Source organism: Phoenix dactylifera, chromosome 3 (genome assembly GCF_051530095.1).
Source record: "Phoenix dactylifera cultivar Ajwa chromosome 3, Ajwa_hap1_PhDact_Kaust_v1.1, whole genome shotgun sequence".
Taxonomy (NCBI): domain Eukaryota; kingdom Viridiplantae; phylum Streptophyta; class Magnoliopsida; order Arecales; family Arecaceae; genus Phoenix; species Phoenix dactylifera.
The window spans coordinates 39,151,027-39,177,609 of NC_143192.1; the positions used below are offsets into that span (position 1 = coordinate 39,151,027).

A 26,583-nucleotide genomic window follows, 5' to 3' on the forward strand; every position below is an offset into this window, starting at 1 on the left:
AGTCAGAGGGGGTGTCCGCTCTAGATGACAAGGCACGGATCTAGGCTGTCATGCAGGTGAGCCCGGATGATCAGTGGTAGCAAGATGAGGTAGCTATGCATAAGGCTCGATTTGGGCCCTCATACTACGAGTCGAGTTTCGGTTCTGCGAGCAACAGGCCAGATCTAGAGTTCAGGAGGACCACCTCAGTCAGAAAGGCCGTCAGCAGAGACGATGGCCGGATTGCATCTATGATGGAGGCTTTTGGTAGCAGAAAGTAGTCATCTAGAGAGATTCCACCAGCAGCAGCAATCCATGATTTAATTCTACATGCCTTCCCCACCAGAGGATTGATTTAATGCTGAAGAAGGATAAGAAGAAGAATATGTGGCGAGCTATTAGAATCTAATTCCACTTCAGCTACATCCAAACGAATGTAGCAGACAATACGTACTATAGATTTGTCATTTCCGCCATACAGGCTATCGGTCTTGGTGTAGATCCTCCAGGCCTGAAGAATATCTACAGTAAACTTCTTGACAGTAATAAAGAGCTAGAGAAATTGATTGCCTCCTACAAGAACAAGTGGCCCCCATATGGATTGACTGATGTGTGATGGTTGGACCGGGCCTACTAGACGAAGCATCATCAACTTTCTAACATATTGTGATATGAAGACTTTCTTCCACAAGTCGGTTAATGCTTCTAATCAAGTGCTCGACGCCGCGTACATCCTCAAACTGATGGAGGAGGTGATTGATCAAGTAGGAGAGGAGAATATCGTGCAGGTCATCACTGATAATGGGGCGCAATATAAAACTGTCAAAAAGATCTTGATGGAGCAGCGGTCATATATTTTCTGGACCCCATGTGCTGCACATTGTATCGGTCTCACGTTGATAGACATTGTGACGATTCGTGGATGCAGCGGATAATGGAGACAGCCCAAACCATCACCAGGTTTGCTACGTGATCCTTTCACTGATGAGAAGATATGCAGGGGGAGAGATCTTGAGACCATGAGTCGCACGATTTGTTACCAACTATATTGCACTTGATAGCCTTTTTAAGAAAAAAAGCAGCCCTATGTCAGATGTTTGTCAGTCCCAAGTGGCAGAAAAATAGATATGCAAGGGTCGGCACTGAAGGAAGTAATGTCGAGGACTTGGTGACGAGGCGGACATTCTGGCAATGGGCTACTGCGATAGTGAAGGCTATCATACCATTGTATAAAGTGCTTTGGACCATAGACAGTGAGAGGTACACCTAGAGGGAATTTCTATACCACATGATGGAGGGAAAAAAGACTCAGACCATTGAGGCAAATCTAAATATCTACAAGAGACATCGCCACTCGATCCGATTTTAGATATCGGTATGTATGAACTTTAAATGTATGTAATTGATTGTATTATTTTTTAATTTTTATGTCACTACTTGATTTGAGGATTTTTATGTCGTTCATTTTATATTTTGTATCATTTTAAAGCAATAAAATGCATCATCTAGGTTAAATCAAGATCATAGCAATATCAAAAAACATCAAATTAGACTTAAATTCAGTGAAAAAGTTCAAAAAGATTGATTACCAATTAATTTTTTTTGAAAACTCCAAAAAAAATTGAGCGTGCCGGTCCGTGCCGTACTGGTTCGGTACGGTACCGAACCGTACCAGGCGCCAACCGGTATGGGAAGCGATACCGGTTCGGCGGGCCTTGGAACTAATGCATAGATTTGACAAAACGTATGGCAGTCTCACCCAAATGGAAAAGAAAAACAACTCATGTAAATCTAGAAGACCGATGCAACAACTAATTCAGTGACAAAATGCAAATTGCTTGTCCCCAGTTCAACAAGCAAAAATTATCATAAGCAAGAATATAATGCCAATCATGCCAACAACTTAAGTATAACTTAACAATTAGTAAGGTATACCATTAGAAATTTCAGTCATTCAACAATGCAATGGATGGAAAACATGGGAAAAGGAATTAGACATGGAGAATTCATGCATAAATATGCATAGATGGTGTTTAAAAGACCCTCTTTTATGAAAACTAAACACCACCCACCAACTAAAAATTTATAAAAAAAAAGTTTTATCACCGTATCAAGAATCTGGACAGTAAACAGCTATTACCATAGAAAACACAGTGATGGCATAACAAGATAATATGAAGAATCTATGTAATAAAGAAATCAGTATAGGACCAAAGGGCCATCAGGTAACCAATGGCATATTATATTTGGTAAACAAATTGACAGGGTGAAGTAAAGGAAACCTTTTCGTAATCAAAAAATGTTGTAGAATTGCCGTGGGAATCCAAAGAAGCTGGTTCTTTACATGGACGAGAAAATTTCCAAGCACATTGTTCCCAAACCCGGCCTGTCCATCTACTAAGAAGCTGAAAACCTTCAACAACCATGTCATACATGTTTCCTTTGGCTTCCCTAGACCACTCACTATCTGCACCATCTGTTGACTTCAGTATTACAATCTGGCAGGAAGAAATCAATGAAAAGGCGTGACAGCAATTAGATATAGCTAAAGCAGTTTATTAGAGCACTGCATATAAAACTTTGTAAATTAGTAATATTGGATATTGTCACCAGAGTTACACAAATAATCCATGTTTACCATCATCAAACAAGATATTAACAGCAAAGGCTTTTATGCAGATCTATCATAAGTTAATGGAATTAGTAGCACACGCCTAAGCTCGATTTTGCAAAATATGTACCAATGTAGATAACCAAGTAATGCCAAGTAAGCATCTGACTACACATTTTATGTTTAGAAGAATGAAACAACAGAAGCATAAAAAATTAATAGGCATTCAAGCTTGTGTGGGAAAGCAGCACTTCTTAGTGGGTTGAAAAGATAAAAACGAGCACCTGATTCATGGCCGAAGCAAAGCGAATAGAGAAGTCATCATGCTCCACACGAATACTTCCAATATGATTCACAATCAAATAATGCCTCTGATAAGTGGATTAGTTAAGGCATTTAGTGCAAGGAAAGCCATTGGAGGTAAACATTCTCATACCACAAAAGTGATGATTTCAAATATTGCATTAAAGTAACTAGTGACAAATTAAATTAAGGATATCAAATGAGGATTGTTAATAAGCCACTGAGCAGATAAGCCACAATTGATCATTTAGACACGAAGATATATAAAGGCGGTTCTTCAAATTCAAAGAGTGACTTCAAGCGAAAAACTAAGAAATACAAATGTAGAAACCTGACCTGAAATCAAACCTAATATATCTTGAGTGACATATGCACACTTAGATACAAACATAGACAAATACATATACTCTTATAAAATTACACATGCATTCACAAACATAGAGAATACACTCCCTCATCTTTCTGGTAACATTAAAGCCTTCTTCCTATCAATGCAAGATCAAAAATGAGCTTTCAAATTCAAAGTTGATGATCCATACAATTGATGATGATCTACAATACCTAAAATGTCCAAGGTCTATAGAACTATACCAAGGCATAGGATACTATACCAGTCTGGAACCAGGATAATTCCTAGATTCAATTTAGTATATGAGTTGAACCGATCTGAATCGGGTGGAACTAGCCCATACCGCCCAATTTTAGGTGGTACTATGCTGGAAGTGAGAAAAAAGTGTCGTGAACCAAAGTCAATACAGGGGTCACACCGTACTATACTAACTGAACGGTAAGGTACCGGTATGGTACCCAATATAGGTTTTGTGAACCTTGAAAATACCCATAAACCAAAAATCATATGTTTTGGAGACCATTTACCTATGCATCAAGTGGAAACAAAATGAAAAGTATCAATAGGCTATTATATTAAATTGGATGACGTTGCATATGAATTTTAGATTCACAGCATAGAGTATGATTAAGGATTAACGAAGTGATACCAATGCCTTGACCCATCACCTACCAACATGGTATATACCAAGGTTCACCGAACTAAAACTGGAGGATATATCGGCTGGTGGCCAATTCAGCATGGTACAAGTTTGTACCGTGCCATTCCAAGACATACCAACATAGGGAGAGCCAAAGAGACGGGGAGATGGAGCAAAGGAGACCGAACGAAAAAGAGGGAGGGAGAGGGAGGAGTGAGGAAAGGGGAGGACCAAGGGAAGCTCTAACCCTAACACGAGAGAGAGAGAGGGGGAAGGGGAGGGAGAGGGAGAGGGAAAGGGAGAGGGAGAGAGGGCAAGGTAAACCCTAACCCTATCCCAAGCGAGAGAGAGAGAGAGAGAGAGAGAGAGGGAGGGAGGGAGGAGAGGGTGGGAGGAGGGACTTAGCGGAATGCAGACATCGAGTATCCCAAGCCAACAAGTGGAGGAAACCAATCGCAAGTGGGCGACAAACAATTTAATAGCCGAGGAAGGGGAAAGGTTTAAGCGAACTGGTCATGTCCCATTTTATTAGCCTGAGCTGTGTTGGTCCCCGACCGGTCTAGTTTGATACGCTCCGAACTGGTTGGTTCGGCAAACCATGACTATATGCCATTGCATTGTGCACGGCTGACATATGAAATAGGATGGCATGGCACTAGCACAATATAGCATAGCCATCATGAACCAGCAAAGCTAGCACCTCTATCCAAATTAGGACCACTTGATGCATAGGTAAATGATCGGTAAAATATATATATCTAGTTTCTAGGTAACTTATATGTTGCAGATCATAATCAATGGTGTAGATCCTTAAAATAAAAGTTCTAACATTGATTTTTGTACTATTAGAGACTAAAACCTCAATCCCACCAAAAGGAGAGTAAATGCTCCCTCTTTCACTCTCTCTGCATAAATTCATGTGCATGGACGCATGCATACACATGTATACAGTATGTGTATATGATTTATACTGTAATACAAAATGCATTGTCTCTCAAATGTAGTATTAAATTAAATTCCAAAAATTTCATCATGAGTTAAATAGTATCATAGCATCACTGTAAAAATAGTATAATAGAACCATTATAAATGCACTTTTTTTGGCGCAAACTTAATATCTTTCCAGCAATATAGCAAGGCTATCTTATATATGAGGATATATTGTCAAATATTATAGCTTAGAATGGAGATTTGCCATCTAAATCTTGTGATCCAAGGATATAAGTCCCGCCGGAGAGCTATCGATACCATATCATTTCAACAAGAGCCTAGGCATGGAGCACCACCAAGACACTTGTTGTCTCTTCAATTGGGCTCACTAGAATGGGATGGTACTATCGATACCAAATAATTTTGATAGAAAACAAGGACTAAGACACTTGCGGGATGTTGATTCCCACTTAAACTGGGATGTCCCAAGTCCCAACCATGCCAGTCCGTCCTAAACCATTCTTAGGCATCCAAACTCTCCAGATAAATTGGGATGGAATCTTCTTTTTTCATGTTGCCTATTGGATGTTTTAGTATGACCCTACTGAACTATCCTATCCCAGTATGGTACCATCCTAGAAGCAAACTAGGAAAGGGCCTAGCATTTAAACCCTTCTTTCAAACTATGATCTTGTTTGGATGCTAGAAGATCTTACCACTCCAATAAGATCTTTTAGCATAGCTCTCCTGCTTAAAGTATGGCAGAAGCTAGGTGGTGGAAAGAGATTATGGTTGTTGGAGGAGCAAGTTATCCCTGGTTTCAGGGATATAGTAAATCACCTTGGAAAATGTGTTTATCATCCCTAAAAACTAGTATTAGTTGCTCCTCTAGCCGCTCAATCTCTCTTAATCATTCCTAGCTTTCACCATACCTTCTGAAGAGGGTCCCGCCAAAAGATCTTATCGGTCCGATAAGATCCTCTGACATCCAAATAAACAATGCACAAGCAACTTGGCCTTTACCATATCAAAGTTATACTATCAGCCATGGTCTGCCAAATTGCCCAGTTCACCCCATACCAGGGTACGCCGTACCGGTACCGGTAGGCATACCAGTCGCCTACCGGACCAGTATGGTTCTGGTTCGAACTGATTTAAACCGGTACTAAACCGAAAGACAGGTAAAAGTGCACGCGGATATTTTCTACGAGTGCACGCAAAGGCGCGCGCGTCTTAAACCGGTACCAAACTGGAAGAGAGTTAAAAGCACGCATGGATATTTTCCGTGAGCGCGCGCGGACGCGCACGCTCTGCGTGAAATGTCACTCTATGGCATTAAATATCCTCTCGCGCGGGGCAGCGCACGGGCGCGGTTCCCAGCGCAGGAAACAGCATGGGCGCTCTTCCCCGCTTGCAAGCGTGCTACCCCACACGTAGGCCAGTGCGAACCGATCTGGTACGGGCTGAATCGGCCGGTATGAGCCGGTTCAGCATACCATGCCTATACCGAACCGAGCCGATGTGAAACCGACATGGTTCGACTTTTTTTTTGGGAAAATAGCTTGAACCGCTCTGAACCAGGCAGTTTGGAGCAGAACTAGCGCAAACTGCTTGGCTCGGTTCGCACTAATTAGAACTGGTTCGAACCGTTTGATATCGCAAAAGGCTTGAAAATGGCATGTTGAACCAACGTGAACCGGGCTCTGTTGAACTAGGGTGAATCGCCTAGTTCACCCTCAGGTACCATGCCAAATTGATAGCCGACCAGCATAAGCCACAATACTGGTTTAACTAACCTTATTATCAATATTCTATGCCAATATCTAAATATCAACAATACCTACTAAATTCAAAACAATATAGTCAAGGAATGCATAGAAGAATGAGAAATGTCAAATGAGATCAAAGGTAGGATTAAACCTATTAGGCTTGGGTGCCATGTAAATCCTTGTGAATACTATAGAAAATAAGAAATATCAAATATTGCAGAGGAGCCTTGCATAAGTTAGTATAGCAAATATTATATTTATTAACCTTGATCCTTCACTTAGAGCATGCTTTCATAGTTTGATTTAATTATGGTTCTGATCCAACAGATATTTTGGTGGTTTTGAACGATCCAAGATTTAATCCAACTCATATGAATAATTTTATTTTGAAAATAAATTAGAGAATAATAAATGATGGAAAAAGAGAATGGTTGATAAAAGGTAATAAATAGTAAAAGATAGAATAAATAATAGATATCATTTTTAGTACAACATATTTTTGAAGTATAATATAATCCATATGCTAACAGAGGTATCTAAGTGTAGACTCCATTAATTATAACATCAATTCAAGAAACGACTAGGAAAGTAGAAAAATATTGACTACAAGTTGTAACAGGTGAGAATGACCATAAGATAGGACCATTGATCTAACAAGTATCATATCTAGCATCAGCTCTAACCTTATAATGTCATGATCATGGTATGCTAAACCAGCCCGTACTGGCCGGTTCAGCACATACCGTACCGGTCCGACCCCTGACTGGTATGGTATGGCGGTGGAAAACGGTTTCGTCCCTAGGGTTGGACCGGTACGGTATGGTGGTGAAAAATGGTTCCGGCTTATACCGGTGCGAACCGGACCGGTACGCGCTGGGCAGCGCCGCCGCACGCGCTAGGCACCGTGCCCGCGCGCGTTGCGGGCAGTGCAAACCGATTCGGACCGGTTCATGTGCTGAACCTGTCCGGTAGGCCACCGGTACGCCTACCAGTACCAGTTCGGCAAACCATGGTCATGATCCCAGAAGAGTCAACTGCTAACAGGAATAAAAATAAAAATTATTCAATCGAATAATAGTTCCAACTTGCTTCTAAACAAAATAAATGTTTGTAATCAAGTTAAAATTTAAGAAACTTCCATTTTTCCCCTAAAAAGAAATTAAATTTAAAAGTGAAATTTCTTAATTGCATAGAAACTTGTTTACCAAAGTTGGAGATTTCATGTTGTGTGCATGTGGGAACATAAAAATTCATATTATTCGCAACATTTTAAAGGGAATTAAAATACCAAAGTTTTATTCTATTATTTCAACAATAAAGTAATTCACTAAGTTGTAGATTCATAAATTGCTTATACAAGTTAAAAAATAATGCTTCCAACTACTTCCAAAATCCTGCAATATCTGAGTTTCATATTATGAAAATTCATTCTAATAGCCTGATCTAGAAATTTCTTTCTAAAATCTTGATCTATCATGCATGGCCCCCACCTCAATTTCAAAGAAGAAAAAACACATAGCAAGGCAATGAACCTTTAATACAGCTATTTTGACAAAAAATGAATTATTCCACCCAAAACACAACCAAATTCCTGTAATTCATACTGTTTCAGTCTTTCAGATCAGCTAACTACTCCATTTGGGATGGAACATTTTGATTTGCACCAAAAGTTAAAATCTCAATATAAAAGTGCACTTAACATACAAACACAAAAAAATAATAGTATAACTATATTAAGAGTTTGTATAGCAAGTATATCTATTTTTCTAAAAGTTTACTTTTCAGCCCATTACCTAATTCCTATTTTCCCGCTTGAAGGATCTCCGGACCAACCCAATTTTAAAACGTCCCACTCCATCTCACTTCACCGCAGTACAACTGATTTAACGGCATACAATTTTTATTTAGCAGGTTTTTATCTCCAAAAAGGAGAAAATCTAGACATATACAAAATTTATATCTGCCACATGAAATTAGACCTAAGAGTATGTGCAACGCTTGAATTTGTTACAATTTTTGATTGATCTCAGTGTCATCAGAATACATTGTTTCCCAACTTAAAGATAACAGTTGTTCTTTCAGCATTTCATCCTCTGCATTATTCTTAGTTCAGTTCTTAAAAAATCTCTCAATAGCTTTTTTTGTCTCCAATCTGATGAAGAAAGTTTCATACCTTTACCATTTTATGCAAGAAAAGCCCCTAGACCAACCAAACTTTATTTCTTGCATCAGCCTCCAATGTTATATACTGTTGACTGTATTAGTTGTGTGCCCAATTGCACCAATGCTTTCAGAACATGCTTCATCAAACCAGCTTCAAAGCTGGAAATTCATATACCATACAAGCTTTCAAGGAGACCAACGAAGCAGTTCTTCGATCTTAGTTATTGTTATGTTATACAATAAAATAAAATTCACATGCCACATATTCCTACTGTATAACTCATTATGTGTTTGTTAACTCAACGATGAAAAGAATCAATGAAAAATCTTTACAAATCAGAATGTATAAAGCGAATCTGATTGCAAGCCTTCCTAGATATCATAAAGATTAGATGTGCATCATCCGATGAAATAAGAAAAGTAATTGGCTCTGCTTCACCGTCTCACAACCTTGGGAGGACCCATATGGGTGTGTCCACATTGGATGTGCACTAGATAGATTTTGGAAACCTATTAAGATCGAGGAACCCAAATAACAACTCCCTGCTAGCCTTTATAGGTGAGGTCCTAGGTCGTTACAAATGGTATTAGAGCAAACTCAACCCATGGCCTATGCAGACTAGGAGACACTGCAACACGGGCCTTTTTCAAATTGACCATGTGCCAATCCTGGAATTTGTGATTAGACTTGTTTGTAATTAAATTTGATTGGATTTAGACCCTTGGCCTAGCGAGGATACTAAATCTTAAATGGGAGGAGCATGTGAGGACCCATGCGGACATGTGTTTAGACCCACATCTACTGCACACTGGGTCAATCTTAGATACTTACACAAGACCAAGGAACTGAAATAACCCTCACTAGTCACTAGCCTTCTGGGTCAAGTCCTAGGTAATTACATTCCTCCAATTCAAAAAACTGTCTAGTTTGATTAGCAAAGAAGACAGCAACACCACAATTTAATAGAAAATTTGACACCAAATACATTATTCATCTATCTGACCATAGTCATATGTAATCACTTTCCTAACAAGGATCAGTACTTAGTCAAACAAGACCTTCCAAATACTCTCAAAACATTCATGAAATTTCCCATCTTCAGAAATCAGAACCTTATCTACAAACTGAAGGCCCCTCATATAGATTGGCCCTAGTTTTCATTACACATGACCACATCTGACTTTACAAATTGAACTTTTCAGCTGGTATTAGCCAGATGAAGACAAAATTGTCTGCATCAATAAATGGACTACATTTTGAGATCACCAACAAAATTTAGATAAAAAGCATAATTTAAATAATATAATTCAGAACAAGTAGGATATTCTTGTAGCTCACGAGAGGGAATTTCATGTGGTGCAGGAAGAGTAAGAAGACGAGTTTGACTAGAAAAACTTGGAAAGTACATTGACAGTTCCTTTAACATTGCAGCAGGTGAAAGATGAAGATCTGGAAATGCAGGAATAACAATATCATTCTGCAAAAACAGATCAACGAGCAGTGCATAGATTAGAATACAATAAATATGTACTATGCATGCCGCAAGTTAATTAAGCACTCATCTACCATGAATCATATAATGTGTATTGTAGAAGATAAATATATTAATCAGCAGAAAGAAATACATAATATCAAACCTTAAATATATTAAGAAGGCGGTTGATTTTCACCCTCTTATACAGTGATTCGCTATCTTTCTCTGACGAAGTCGCCAAAACAACAAGAACAGGCAAGACGCGAAGTAGAGTGTGGCGCTCTGGAAATAGGAGTGCAAAGTCTAGTTCCAAAGACTCAACACAAAAGACAATGAGGACTTGCAGAATGTCTTCTACACTATACTTGAATCAAGGACCTCAAATTTGACATGAAGAACGTCAGAAATGTTACATTCATCGACACGAAAATGCTGACCAAAATATATCTAAGCAGTTCTGTTAGTAAAGCTAACAAACTATGCACATGCCCATATACTAACTTAATATGATTAAAGAAAGACTCCCAGTATGTGTTCCAGACTCAGTTTAAATAGGATAAAGCAACATAATACCATGGTATAGTCTCCATAAAAAGATACAGACATTTTGGTATAATCTCTATTTTTGGCCATTCTTTTGCACTTGAAAATGCAATTTAGTGCACTTTCTAGAAATAGAATCATAAACTAAAAGCATATATAAGGGTAGATGTGTGTCCTGGAGATTGATAATAGGAGCTGCAAATGAGTCAGGCTGCATCTGGGTCAAACTTGACCCATCTATAAAACTCAAACTGGGTTTGAGACCATGATTCAGGCCCAGATCAAACCCATAACTTGCTGGATCTGGATCTCGGTTGCTTCATTTTTTTCAGTCCATCTCAGGTGAAGTCTTACTTTTGAGGGCTTAATATTTGGAAAAAAAATCAGATCCACTCAGATTAGACCAAGTAGAGTGACTCTTATCTCATGATTGGGTCAGACGAAGATCATGTATGGATGCTATACAAATCTATTTGACCCAATTTCACCCTTATTGATAGTAAATTGAATATTTGTAAGAACACGTGTACTTATCACATATGATGAAAAAGTAAAACTCCAACTTGCAGAAAACACATTATGTTAAGCAGCTTTTACAAGTGATGCTTATCAACTACTTGCCCTGAAATAGCATACCCTTCTCAAATGCCAAAAGATAACATGACGGATTTCTCAAGACATGTCACAAGAATTCTAGGTTGTTCTGCATGCTATTCTTTATCAGCTCGAATGATTTCAACTTGAAGTTTAAATTTGAAAACCATTATATTCCTTTCAGCTTCCTATGTTACATATTTTACATCGTTAGTGTAGCAATATTATTTTGAAGCAGAATAGAATAAAGCTAAAAACCATTGCAAGCCACTTGAGCTTCCATTAACAGTTGTCAGCGCTGCAACTGAAGATTTTTAAGAGGTAGGATACGTGTTCGTGCGGAACATCTCTGCATGTAAGTTCAGTAAAATAGCCCACCTTGTGCTTAAGAAAATCTGCAAATCACAAGAGCATGAACAATGAGTTCCATAGTTGTAATAACAATGGTGATGCTGTAGTCTAAAGGAACAATGAAAATCATCCAATTAAAATGAGTGGTGCAACTGTAAAAGTTATGAGCTCTACTGACAAAAAAGTTGCTACAACATTAAGATCATAAGAAACATTGGGAAAAAAGGAAATGTCAAATGTAGAACTGAGTAACCTGCAGATCATCCAACTCCTCTCTCATTGAATCAGTGTCCTGCCACTGAGCACTTACTTGTGTGAATGTTCTGCAAATTAGTATACCAGATTTATTATTTTTTTGTAAAAAATCATGTTTAGATTCTGCAGAATAGGCTGAAACTATAAAATAGGTAGTGAATTAAGCTATTACATATGAACAGATAATTCGGAAAATATGCAATAGTGGATTAGACAGTAGGTATGCTAAACCAAAATTCATGAAGCATGAAACCCAAACGTAACTACCAACTGAATATAATCTACAGAAGGAAACTAATCAAATATTGGCCCTCCAGGTGAAAGCAATAACTGTAGACAGCAGAATCATTATCGTTGCTGCAGATTGTTTTTTGTATTATACTATTGCATTATGAAATACGAGGATGCAGATATTATTTTAGTCATCTAATACTCACATGTTACACAAGTACACCATAAAATATTGCATGTAGAAGTTTTACCGCTCATCCCATCATGAAAATGACTGCAATTTGGTGCTCACATGTACCAACCTTGACAAAATTGGAGCTTCTCAACCAAGGATTCAAATACAGAGGTAGGGGATTAAACCTATCCTTGGTTATTGTATACAGCATACCAACACATGTACCAGCGGACACAGCTGTAATCCTATGTAGGCTCATGTTTGGCCAACTTTTTTTATTTATTTTAGGATTATAATCATCATACATGATGAAACTATGAAAGTTCAAGACACATCGAGATAGAATACATTAAGTTTTAGGAGCATTGACATATAGATTCTAATATTAAAGAAGATTTTCCAAGGTATATGATATTTGCACTGGTGTTGATTGATAAGAAAACAACATTAAATGATAAATTGCATTTTTGAAAGCAAGCTTTCAAGAATAAGAGTTTAAATCAATGAAGTAAAGACAAATATGTGGAATGCAGATTTAAAATGAAAATCAAGACAAGGTCCCAATTAAGATGAAGAACAAGAGATGCCAAAAAGTGAGTGATTTCGATATTGGGATCTGTTAGACCCAAAAGAGAAAATGGTTGGTTAGTTGAACACTTATGTAATAAAATTATGTCAGATGAAATTTGGATGACTAAGAATGTTAGGCAATAAAGAGAGTTTAGAAAAAGAAGTTGACTGTAATGGAAATAAGAATATTAAAATGAATATGTAGTAAAACTATAAAGGAAAGGTTTAGAAATTACACTAGAAAGGCAGTAGAAGTTGTCGACATTTAGAGCAAAGACTTGGAGGATCAATTGAAATAGTATGAGCATCTATAACGAAGCCTTGAAGAGACTATAGTATCGAGAGATACTTTAATTTGTATTGAACGATCCAAGAAAAGGAGGGGAAGATCTAAGATAACAAGGATGGATGTTGTGAGAAAAGATATAAAAAAACTGAAAATAACATTAGAGGTAGCCCTATATAAGAAAACATGACAAACAAGGATCCATGGTTATGTTAACTAAACTGATTTGGTTCTTACCTTTGTTATTTGTTCCTTTATCATAATAAAGGATTTATCCAGGCAAACAACTTTCTTTCGAGTCATAACGCATAAGTCATTACTTAAGTTATTCAAATAGCTCCCCAGTCTCTCCCCCTCCCCCTCCCACCATCACCTGATGAAAAACCAAAAATAAATGGGAGGTTATAAAAATCCCACACAATATCAAGCAATATCGAGCGGTTCATAATGTGCCCTAGTCTGGTAGAGATAGGAGATTTTGTCATAGTTCGCAAATACCAAAGTGTACCAACTACCAAGGCCCGTATACCACTTTAAGGCTGGTAAGGGACTAGTATGCTCAGTACTTCAACATTGTTTTCAACAATTGACAAAGGTTCGCCGTCTCAATATTGGATACCATACCAGTACCATCCTATTACAGTACCGGTACGCGATACAATACAGTAAAGTTCAGAGCTAGCATTGCCATATCAGTTGGTATTGTACCATACCAGTACCAAACCAATATGCAACTCGTACTATACCAACACTCGGTATGCCTCGCTGCCTCGTACCGTACCATATACTGATACTATAAGAGGATGGTATATGTATAGGATCCGGTACTGAAATGGCAAACCATAGTTCAACATACCAAGTGTCGATACGGTATGGTACTATATACCGGTTCGGTACCGGTACAACACGATACATCCGATATGGCGAACGTTAATTGACATCAAAAGTCATTGTTCTTATCATCTGCTTAACCAATTTTTGTTATGTCCACGATCTGAACCACATATAAGTTTCCTTTAGTAATCTTATGGTTAAGTCAATTAGTTGTCTTCATATTCCAGATCAACTAGACTCCAATATATTTTGAACATTCCCGTAACTTTACATGAACTTGGTTTTATCTCTATTAGGTTATCATTTTTTATTCCACTATCCCATCTTCTTTGCTTTATTGCCTAATTGGAGATCCTTGCATAACATGCTTCGAAAACTTCTCCAATAGAAGATGATTAAGAATTTTTTTTCAAAAGAATGCTCTAGTTCAATGAGGCTCTCACCTCAATGCATCTTTTTCTGGCCTAGCAAGATGATGCCTTACAAAAGACACTTCACTAGGATAGCTTTCTAAAAATGCTTTGGCGCCACTTAGCCTAACTCAACTGTCGCGCTCGTAGTGCCTTTGACAGCAAGAGCAAATATAGTATTTAGAATCATCAACCATGGTTCCTTGTACCATTTTTAATCGCCCGATTTGGAGTGTACCAAGCCAAACCAATGGTAAACTGGGATGGCTCGCCCTGTCGGATTGGAACAAAGGTCAAACCGCTTCAAACTGGGCAATTCAGAGCGATACTGGGGTGAACCATGCAATTCACACAGCCTTGACTTGCCAATCACCCTCCCCCCTCCCCCACGCTTCAATAATAGAGGAGGGAAGCTGCCCCATGCCCTCTCAGCCCTCTCATTTTTCGAAAAAATCTTGAAAACAAGGAGAAAGCTCCAAATTTCACAAGTTCAAGCCAAATCCAAGTAAAAATAGGTGATGACCCTTTTCCCTTGCTCATCTTTTTTTATTTAGAGGCTGAAAATCGGCAATAAAATGGAAAATAGGGGGGCATGCCAAAACTTTTCATTTTGGCACGATTTCATAATATGTTGTAGATCTATGGATGACCTACACAATGCCAACAAAATGCTTATTTTTCATTAAATCTATTTTTAAATTAAAAATATATTTACAAAAAATTATAAAATTAGTAGCATGATTAGGGGCATGCATGCTGCTCTCTATCCAAATTTGGTGCAATTTATTTAAGTTTGGGCAATGATCATGTGCATCATGGCATAGGCCAAAGTTTGACTAAATGTTAAAAATAAGTAGCGTTTTGTGCATGCCAACAAGCTGAGAAAAATATATACAGCATCTTTGGTAGAGTGCTACACCGATCCAAAATCAAATTAATTTTTTGAATATTTTATATTTAAATACTACTTCTAAATAAAATTAATAAAAAATATTTGATTAATAAAAATTAAAAAATAAAAAATAGTATTATGCATGGATAATTCAGAAGTATTTTCTAAGTAGAAAACTAATTTTTGCATTATGGTCTTAAAAAATTAATTAAATAATGATATTTTGAGATAAAAATATATGTAGCATCCCCATTAGGGTTCTACATTATTCTAAATTAAAATATATATTATAATTAAATATTAATTTATTACATAAAAATAATTAAAATTATTTAAGTGTAAAAACGATAAAAAATCGTATTACATGTGGATAATGTATAATTCTTTTTTTGGACTAATTTGGTAAGTTTTTAATCATAATGTAATTTCACTAATTTTTATATAATTATCTAAATATCTGTTGATGTAAAAATGTTTGATATGTGCTAGAAAAACTTACAAGAATGGATCCGTCCAGAAAGAAGAATCCAAAGTGTGACATTGGCTGGGAGCACAAATAAATGCTCTCAGGCCGACACCACTAGAGATGCGGGTGGTGCGGCACAAAGTCTAAGAAAAAAGGGATAACTAGGTTGAAGCAGCATATAGCCAATGGTTACCCTGACATGTCCTAATGCTAGAAATGTCCACAGGAGGTCTGGTAGCTTAGGAAGCAGCATCTAACCAGCATGTATTTTATGATTTAAATACATTAAAATCAATTCAATTTGTTGTATTGTATGTGTTTTAACTTATATGTACATTGGTTAGTCTATTCCAATTCTATTTCATGATAAAAAGGCATCAAAACAAGGTTAAAATTGCAAATTACAAAACAACCCGAATCAAATTTCTAAGTAGAAATCAAAAAAAATGAGAAAAAAAAATAATGAAAAAAAAACAAAATAGTGCACCAATCAAATGCCCGGTACAGCAATCCAAATAGTGCCTGCACGATACCGAACTAGGTATCGTATCATACTGGTGGCCGACCAGCACAGGTTCCAGTACCGATTCACTGAACTGGTGAACCTTGTCATCAACCATAAAAGGTGGATTTCTCTATTGGAAATAGCTCGAGGATTACAAGCAACTCCTTGTTCTAAAAGCATACAACTAAGGGGGCAGTAGGCAACTCACCTGTACGACTACTATTTTTTTTATTGACCACACAAACACTAATTTCATGAGAATAACTTAGAGAAAATTACATAAGTAGCAAACAAATTTCCAATTATACACATTTTTCTTGGAAATATGATATTGTTGGTCACTAAAAGTGAGGTTCTTTTGCTATCCATACAAGTTTCTAGCTAGATGATTCTTGGACAGTTGGACCTAACAAGGATGTGCCTTAAGACAACCTAATAGCTACAAAGATTTGCCATAAGATGACATTTTGACACGATAAGGGACTCAAATGAGGCAAATTTGTAGCTGCCAGCATTGTAACAACCGTCTAACTCAAGCAGAAAGGATAGCATTATCCCTATCATTCTAACATCATAGTTACAACCACTGGATTTAGCAATATGCTTAATTCAACTAGAATTTTCTCGTCGGAGCTCCAATTGAGATGATTCAAGATGTCTTGGAAACTAACTCAATACCTAAAACAATGGAAGAGCCTTGACAATATAACTCTATATGTGCTCATCAGAATGGGGCAATCTTTAGGACTGATGTGCCCATGGTACACCTTACTGGTCCATACCAGCATGTAAAGGGCAACCATATCATACCTGTATCAAACCGGAATATGATACAGAGGATGTACCAGGTATTGATACATTGAATCGGCCGCATACTAGGCATATCAAGATAGTACAGGTACAACATCCAGTACCGAGATTGCGAACCTTGCACTAGACTATCTTCTAGAAGACGACCAGCTAAAAACTTCTGCCATCTACTAGAAAAGTTGAGCTCCTAGACACTTGTGAATCAGAAGTCTAGCATGTGACTCAATGAATTAGGTGTCAAGTGTGCCAGGACCCTTGATGGCATGTGGGGTGAAGGAATGTCGTACCAATTGGTATCGCCGACCGTACCGCTACCAAACCAATACATGGTACAGGAGGTGTACCGAATGTCAGTACACCCAACTAACCTCTGTATCAGGCAAGGTTCGCCGTACCGGTACCGAACCCCGTACCGGTGCCGCACTAGTATAGGCGTACCGAGTGTCGGTACGGTACCGTACACTCGGTACCGACCGTACCGACATTGGTGTACCGATACCGGTACCCATCGGTACGGGTACGGTACGCTCGGTACCGACCGGTACAGCGAACCTTGGTATCAGGCATACCAATATAGTAAGATAGGGTCTGGTACCAATACGGCATACCTTGGGTGAATCTATTCCATTCACCACTATTTCACCTCTAAGCCTTAATCCAAGTTTGTCATGCAATGATCAGTTAGTCACTACTTTTTTCCAACTCTAACCGATTTTCCATAAGAATCCAACCACTGCAGGAGAGATACATTTGGAGAGGAGTCATGGAGAGGTAAATGATGGATCTTGCTAGATGCATGTATGCAAGTTCAAGGACAATTTAACTATTATTCTCATTTGCAAAAAGCAATATGAAAATCTTCTACTATAAAATATACTTATTCCAATCCAGGATTAAATAGAGAAAAGATAATATAAGAGCATAATCGTGCACAGGTATTTCCGAAAAATGATAATCAATAGAATCTTCTCTAAAATACGATGTTTTCATCTTACAAATCATGTCACACTTAAGCTTTTAGGTTGTTCCAAATATATAATTTGCATGTTCTTCATAATAAAATACACAACCCATGAGAAGCACCACCTAATAAGGCTTTCAATAAAGTACAACAGCTAATTTGACATAATCATGATCGTGTTCAACTCTGTGATGCAGGTTACCACATTAAAAAAAAACTACGTTCTATAAAAGTATTATATAGATAGTCAATTGCATACCTCTTATACCATGAAAAATCATTAGGTATGCTTGCCTTAGCATTTTTAAGATGATCGAGTTGCAATAAAACATCAAGCAACTTTAACATAGACCTGAGATACAAAAGCAAAATGGTCCAACAGTTGCTCAAAGAGAAGTATCTGCAATATGTAACATTATTTGCAACACAAATACAAAAATAGAAATAAGAATAAAGTTTATTCAATAAACAATAAACCAAACAAAAACAGAATAGTTATGTCATCAACTTTTCCACACGGATATGTAACCCTTTACCCCTTTGTAACCCAACGAAAGAAAATAGCAATGTAAACTTAAAAAGGATGATTTGTGAAATTGGGCTTACTCCTCGCAAATTACAAGATTCGCATCATGAAATGCTATAACCTTCAGAGTTCAGAGCATAATAGAAGGCCAAAAAATCTCATATGGAAACCATGCATCGCTACAAAATAAGTATGTGATTACCATAAAAAGGGTTTAGGACCTTTAAGTCACAATTATTTACACGTGCAAGTAGTTGGATAACGGCATATTATGTTGCAGGATGAGATATGATGTTCCCTGTGAATCTAACTTTTTCTGCATGTGAATCACAAAATTGGCATGATTGGTGGGTGCACATTTGTCTCGTTCATCTCCTACATCCAGCATCTTGCAATAAGTAGTTGCAACCTAAACCCAGGTGTCCATAGGATCTCAATCAGTGCCCACTTCAATCTAAACATTTGGATCTTGTCTGTATATTGTCTAGGTCTTCTGATGTAAGCAGACACCATAACAACAAAGTGTATCAATGTGCAAAGAACAGCAACTGAGCATTATTTACATCTTCGGCTCAAAGATGTTTGCCAAAGAAAGGAAAATAAGTTTTGAGAGAAGGACATAATGAAACTTCTAAGGTATGTCACAATAGTGCAAAATATATAAATATATATGTATATATTTGAACAATATTACTTCCAAATATTTAGTATATTAATGAATAAGAAGCAAAATTCCAAAAATTTTAGGTGAATAGCAGCAGCATTAGATATTACCCTGCGTTCCAAGGATGAAGGTTTTAAAGTATATAGAGAGAATTAAAAATTTTCCTGGTCTATAAGCATTGGCTGCTAGTTGTATGAATTTTCATTACAAAATTTTCCTCCTGGCTAAGAAAATTTCAGAAAAAAATGATTAACTCAGGAACACAATCTAAACCTCTAACAGAGGTTTAAAAGCAAGTGATTATTATATAGAGAGAAGACAAACCAAAAATGAGTTGTTGTGGGTCCATTTATCAGCCGTTCAGGCCTAGAAAATCTCTGCATGTCAGCTGCCAGCTGTATCAGATAGCCCAATAGAGAGTCAAATGTTATGATAAGCTCAAGTGGCATTACAGAAAACTATGCAATAATGTAACTAATGTATCATGTAGTAAAGAAAATATTTAAATTTCTAGGTTATGTCTGCTGAAAACTAAGCAAAGCTAACATGTGGCATTTGACTACGAGGAATTGCACCTTTGGGCTTTTGTCTGGGCAAGGCTGGGCCCAAACCCCAGCTGGAATTTGACGGGGGCTCAAATCAAGTCCGGTTTATTGTAATAGGGTTCAGGCCAGCTTCAGACTTCAGATCTAAACAATGCTATCCAAATATTTGCATCTCAACCTAACACATATCAACCCCACTGGTTGCCAACCTAGTACCATTTCAGGAGCAAAATTCTCATTTTTCTTAACTTTTATTCTTCTTCTTATGTTAAGCAATGGACAAAATGCGTGCCCTGTTGTGTACCCACAGGTAATACAACCCACACCACGCAAGCATTGCCACGCGATATGCTTTTTGGAGGGAAAATGGGCTCTCCAAACACAAGCACCAAAGCCACTGGTGGTGGATGAAAAGCAAACCTCCACCTCTCCCTCCAAGGGCATTCACCTTCTATAGATATCATGATATATAGCACTTTGGTCAAGTCTAATATATAGAAGAGATATAGTTCTTTCAACATAAAACTAAATAAGAAAAGACAGGATAATGCTTACTTTAGAAGCAGCAGATGCTTGCCATCTCTGAATTTCACGTAAGCGACTCATCTCCAAGTCAAGAACTTGATAAGTCTCAAGGTACAGGTCAGCTTGGCTGTGCCTCATAGAATCAGGCAACTGCATCGACACTAGTTAGTTCTTTGTCACACATATTTTAAAATATATGCATAAAGATATGCATTTTTCAGATCTTGTGGAGTAGAGCTAGGACATAGTGCTTCACATAAACTTTATTAAGTCTAAAGAAGGTAAAACCAAGGTTTATCGTACCAGTCGGTATTATAACATACTAATTGTACCATATTGTACCGGGTGTACCGTACCAGTACCAAATCAATATGCAGTCTCGTACCATATCGACACTCAGTATGCATCACCGTCTCATACCGTGTTGCATAGCAACACTGTAATAGGATGGTACCAGCATAGGATCCAGTACCGAGATGGCGAACCTTGGGTGAAATATTTGCTTTCAACCAATATTTGTTGCCAAAATCATGCTAAAACTATCAGGCAAGCAAACTCAACATTCAGCTATGTGTAACTTGAAAACTCTTCAACGTTATGACATTGCATCATTTGGAACCTTGAGCACTACCCTTGAGAGTTGAGGCCATGTGGGATGAAATATTGCAAGCAGTTTGGATAGGTAGAGATGTTTGATTAGCATCCAGGCATATATAGAACACCAACCAATCATAGATGAAACCCAAGGATGTTCCATCTTTATAGAGACTATTGTATTGCATCAAAATTTGGCCAAAGGCCCTTGAGATAAAATAAAGCAAAATCCATCCAATATAACAACTTCCTTGTTTCATTTTTTTTCTTTTTTTTTGTAGACCAACAAAACAAATCTTTTCCTCTAACTTATATATGATAACATGAAAATTGAAGCTCGATAGAAAGGAATTGACCATTTTATGTAATAAGTCTAATGAATAAAAGCTATTCTGAAGCAGAGTGCATCCAATAATCAATAAGAAGAATGCACATAAATATTAGTAAACAAAGAAAAAAAGAATCTAATGTTATGTTGCACAACTTACACTTGTAATCGAATTTGTTGCAGGTGTTTCTGATTGTATGACACAATGGTTCCAATGTCCGAATTCAGAGCTGCATGGGAGAGTCTGATTTATGCCATTTTTGTTCTACGGGTGAAAAACATAATCTGGGGACTCCAAAACAGTTATCTCATGGATCAGCACCGGGACAAAATATCAGGACGAGTCATCCCTGTTGGTGGATGGTTAGAGATTCACATCGAATATCACCTCTAGAGGGAGGCAAATAGCACCACTGACTGGGTGGCTATGTGTGTGGCTTACCATAGTGGCACTGTTTTATGGGAGGCTAGTTCAGTTCTACCTGGATGCCTCAGGGACATTGTAGGGGCTAATGCAAGAGGACTGTGTATATACAAGGGCTTTGTAAAGTAGCCATTACACCAAAAAAAAAGATAATTCTATCCTATAGAGTTTTCTACTTTAAGCCCCATTTGAATAAATAGATAAATAATAAAAGAAACTGATGATGACACCAGTGCTTTTATTAATCTCACATGCATCCAAGGATCACACAATGTGCCAAAGATGAGATATTACACAGATGATGGATGTGAAATCATCTTCCAACATGGATGCTACAATGAAATTCAAACTCTTAATGCCTTGGAATTTGCAGCCAATAAGATTATTATGATTTATATAACTTCATCATCGTTATAGCATGTATCAGTATTTCATTTATGCATTAATTACCAATTCTGCTTATATAGATAGCATCATTTGCTCAAATTTATTTGTGTATAACCTTATTTTATGTCATATGTTTATCAACCAAACAATAGAACCCAAAAGTGTAGCTGTTAGGGAACGAGCCAACAGCATATCAGGCATAACATCACCCTTGGTGCAGACCACATCTGTGGGAGACTGAAACAGGGGAAGGATACCAACCAGGTTAATTACATAGATAATTGGCTCAGAGGGGATTTGAACTCAATCACTAGCAAACTTGGCTTTGGTACCACGTTAACTAGCCAATACAGCCCGAAAAACTTACGACTGTTATAGGATGAGCCAAAAATGTACATCAGGCTTAACATATTTCAGATTAACAAGCATCAAGCAACTTCACTCGATCCAAGTCATGCTCCTGCTCCTAAACCCACTTCCTGGTGCTTTTCCAAGCAACAATTTACTCGAGTACCTTCAACTGCTTTTACAGTTTATCCCATCAATCCAAGGCCCATTGTAGTATTTGTTTTATTGGTCTTGAATCTCTGCATGATGCATTATTATGCAACAACCAAATGAATAGTATCTTTTTTATTGTCTGAGAATTTCTATATTCTTGATGATCCATATCTTAATTTTTCAGAGAACGTCACCTCCCCACTCCCATACTCTTTACAAAGTCAGGCAAATAACAATTTCAGACTGTGAGATCTTTGCTACATGGTTCCTGTGAACCTTGCTTTTGTATCAGAATTGCAATCCCTTTGTCAATGTGTCTACGTAAATTATTGTTGACAATTTGACATTTTCTATGACCATACTTTGGATATGTGATTCTATGTACTGACTGTGTGTTTCTTGTATTTGTCTGGTGCTTGAATGAATTAGTAATGCTTAAATCTCTTAGCCACATAAGATTTTAGGTTGTATCTGGAATGCATTGGGCAACTTTGCTGGGTATAGCAAAATAGCCCTGCCCAACTGGGAGAAATAGAGAGAAATTATTGTCAAGACACCTATGGGATGGCTAACATTATTTCCAATTTTCCACCATTTTCCACTGAATGACACTTCCAAAGAAGCGACATAACTAGCTTCATTTCACCTTAGCTTCATTTCACCTTACCCACATTTACAAAAGAACGAGAAAAGGGAGTTCACAGGTAAACCAAGGTCTAAAAATCTTGCATATCAATGCTGTACTATTCACATAGTACAACAAGACACCGTATGTCTGCTTGTATCCGCTCACAGTTTGCCAAACTGGATGATAAACCTGTGTCAATATAGGTTGATATGCCAAGCAGTATAGGGTTGATGCAGGATCAAGACGATATGGTATAGTCATAGGCAGACCCCTGGGGCAAGAGAGGGCAATTCAAAATGATGGAACTTCTTTAGGGGTTAGTTTTTGCATCTGTGTTTCCCCTCCTGAAATTTATCAATTTTCTCCAAGTCTATATACTGTCATTGGACAACTAAGTTAGAAACTTTAAATAAGATTCCAAGTAAACGATTTCCTCAGAAAACAATTCCAAATAAAGGATATGTGAGCTAATTTCCGCTGGACTTCTATTAAGAATAGTAAATTGGCACCTACCACGCACATAACTTGCCAGGATTTTAGCTTCTTGGTCGCTGAAATTTTAGTATTTAAATCTGGTTGGTATTATCTAGAAATATAGGTTAACTAACAAATAATTATGGCGCATTTCCAACCCCCAAAGTGAGAAATAACTGAAAAGGAAAAGAAAATGAAGGAAAGGGTTTGTCTTGTTCAACTTTGCTATATCATTGCTTATTTCTGTTAAAAGAGATGAAGATTGATCGGATATATTTTTCATACTTATTTTCTAATTTTACTTAGAATCTCCATTTTTTCATTTCTATTAAACACTTCCTTCTATTTAGAACAATTAGTTTTATTCCTATAATCCTGTTTGCCTTTTCAATCTGATCAAATTCCTCTATTCCTGTTAATTGATGCATTCCTAATCCCTTCATTTTGGAACTTTTGCATATATACCCCTCAAAATTTCAATCTGAAATTTTGAGGGGTATACATGCAAAATTACTCCCTTTTTTTCAGAATGTCTAAAATTATCGTATTTTCCGCACATGTTCATCTCATCTTGGAATTATTTTACTTTCTTCCTAGAAGTTGTGCCTTGGTAATAAAAAATTGAATAACATTACTGATATTGATCTATTGATTAGTTAATTAGAAAATAACAATGATAAAATGTATCATGTTTAAAATCTACTAAAGGATCACTTGTCCAACAGTCCACCGTACCGACGTACCAGTAGGTGCCGGTACCACAGGTTCGGCTTGGTTCATTCATCCAAAAGCTCCAAAAAAAATTTGGAACCGGTACGGGCTAACACCAAACCGGGCCGGTCAGAGCCAGTACCGGTTCAACATTCATTGGTCCAACCGCAACCCCCTACCCCCCGAGGAAGATCCAGGCTCTGTCGCAGGGTACAGTTAAGATTTCAAACTATTTTTTCTGCCAATGTTCTTCTTATTGGATTCTATTAGAAAAAGTCATGCCTTGGCAATAAAAGATTGATTCAGCATTACTGATAATGAACTACTTATTAATTAATTAACTATGGATCTAACATATTTCAAGTTTAGAATATATTTAACCCCTAGAAAAAGATCCTGGTTCCACCACTAGGCACAGTCACGATTCCAATCCTTGATCTAAACACTGGCATTTATGCCAAAAGAATATTTTTTTCTCACTAACAGGAATGAGACGTCTATAGAATCAACATAAGTATTGGGCCTTCTTACCACAGTTTTATGAAATGAATAGGAAAAGGGACTTCATGGGAGTATCTAAAGTCCAAGCACCAACATATATGCCAAAAGAAATTTTATTCTTGTAGACAGGATATACCAAGGCCAAGAAGGAGGCAGCCATCAAGGGATCCAAGTAGAATCGCTAGCTTTTTTATATATAGACAATATTTGTTTATCATGATAGACTTCTGAAAAATCCATTGCTACCAAGACATAAACCTATTTCCGAATAAGAGTTTTGTTCCATTTTCCCTATTGTTTCTAGTCTTGAACCTCCATGCTTTTAAATCAAGATTTTAACCTTAGCCACTAACCTATGATGGCCAGAAATATTTTTCAACAGCCTTAAACTTCTCCTCGTGCCAGAAGGAACATGGATGATTACAGTAATCAAGAGAAATATTCAACAGCATGCATGTTGAGAATGATAAGACCTCCCAAATAGTGAGTTTCCTATGCTAAACCCATAATTTTTTCTTGAAATTTTCTAAAACAAGAGTTAGGAGACTAAAAATATTGTTTTTATCGTAAACAATTATAATAATGAATGGAAAATTTAAGACGCCATTAGATCGGCATGCTCAAAGGTACGTACTAGTACACCACTGCTTTTAAGAGATAATAAGTTCTGTCAGCACCAAGATAAAAAGAGAATTCTTATGGCCCAGATCATTAGCTAAGTAAACATTCTACTCACCATTTCATCATAAAGCAAGAAGAGGAGAGATAATATTGGTTACCATGGCATGGATGCCAACTGGCATACAGGCTACTTTGAACAGGCCCAATTATCAGTAGAAACACTTCATTAAGCAAAAAATCCCATGCTCTGGAAAGCTAAAGTTCATAGACACTTAAAAATAAAAGGCTAAAGGAGTCAATCTGAAGCTTCTTAACATCCAATTGCAAACATTTCCACGCATTTTTTCTGTCTAAAAGTTCATGGGCAACTAAAACTCCACCAAAATGTCAAATATCAATATCAGTATCAATAGTATAATTCACTCTTTCTGACCAATACTATTAATAATTTAAACATCCAAAAGCCAGCTAATTCAAATCAGGCCTCTAATTTTTTGATGAAAGGTTACTTTTTTAATACCAAATCCATTGTAAGATTAAGTTATAATATCATTCTGCAGTTTGCAAGCAATTTGATGCCTACCACTCCTCCAAAATCCTCACCCCTTCTATCTACCAATGTGTTTTTTTTTATTGCTTAACATGCATTTGAGAGTATTTAGGATCTTCAACACGAACACTAGATAAAAAGAATTTATTCCATTGCTTCATCTTTAGATTAAAAAAACTGAGTTCAAAACACTGCCAAATTTTCAATACATAATGTGGTTAATATACTTAAAACAGAAATGCCCATCCAAGTTTACATGGTTTTACCCCAATTAACCTGATCAAACACAGTGCTGGAATCAATTCTGAGAAAAAAATCCCCAAGTTGAGAAATAAAATGATCATGTCTACAGGAATGAGATGGAGAAGGCTTGTCACACGACCTAGTAAATGACAAGTTCCAGACCCCCCCCCCCAAAATAATAATAATAATAATAATAATAATAATAATAATAATAAATAAATAAATAAGAAAAAATCAATCTTTCTTGCAAAGAGAATAA

The 26,583-nt window shown here is 37.1% G+C and overlaps 1 protein-coding gene across 1 annotated transcript in view; it reads right to left on the minus strand.

The window, feature by feature from the left end:
* Nucleotides 1-26,583, minus strand: part of PIR121 (transcription activator) — a 78,907-nt gene that overhangs the window by 40,937 nt on the left and 11,387 nt on the right. The window contains exons 5-13 of the mRNA XM_008811437.5: nt 20,393-20,512; nt 19,617-19,687; nt 18,362-18,454; nt 11,961-12,030; nt 11,687-11,751; nt 10,383-10,578; nt 10,071-10,222; nt 2,875-2,968; nt 2,262-2,477 (exon numbers count right to left, since the gene is read on the minus strand). Coding sequence (XP_008809659.2) covers nt 2,262-2,477; nt 2,875-2,968; nt 10,071-10,222; nt 10,383-10,578; nt 11,687-11,751; nt 11,961-12,030; nt 18,362-18,454; nt 19,617-19,687; nt 20,393-20,512 — 1,077 coding nt within the window. The remainder of the gene's footprint in view (nt 1-2,261; nt 2,478-2,874; nt 2,969-10,070; nt 10,223-10,382; nt 10,579-11,686; nt 11,752-11,960; nt 12,031-18,361; nt 18,455-19,616; nt 19,688-20,392; nt 20,513-26,583) is intronic.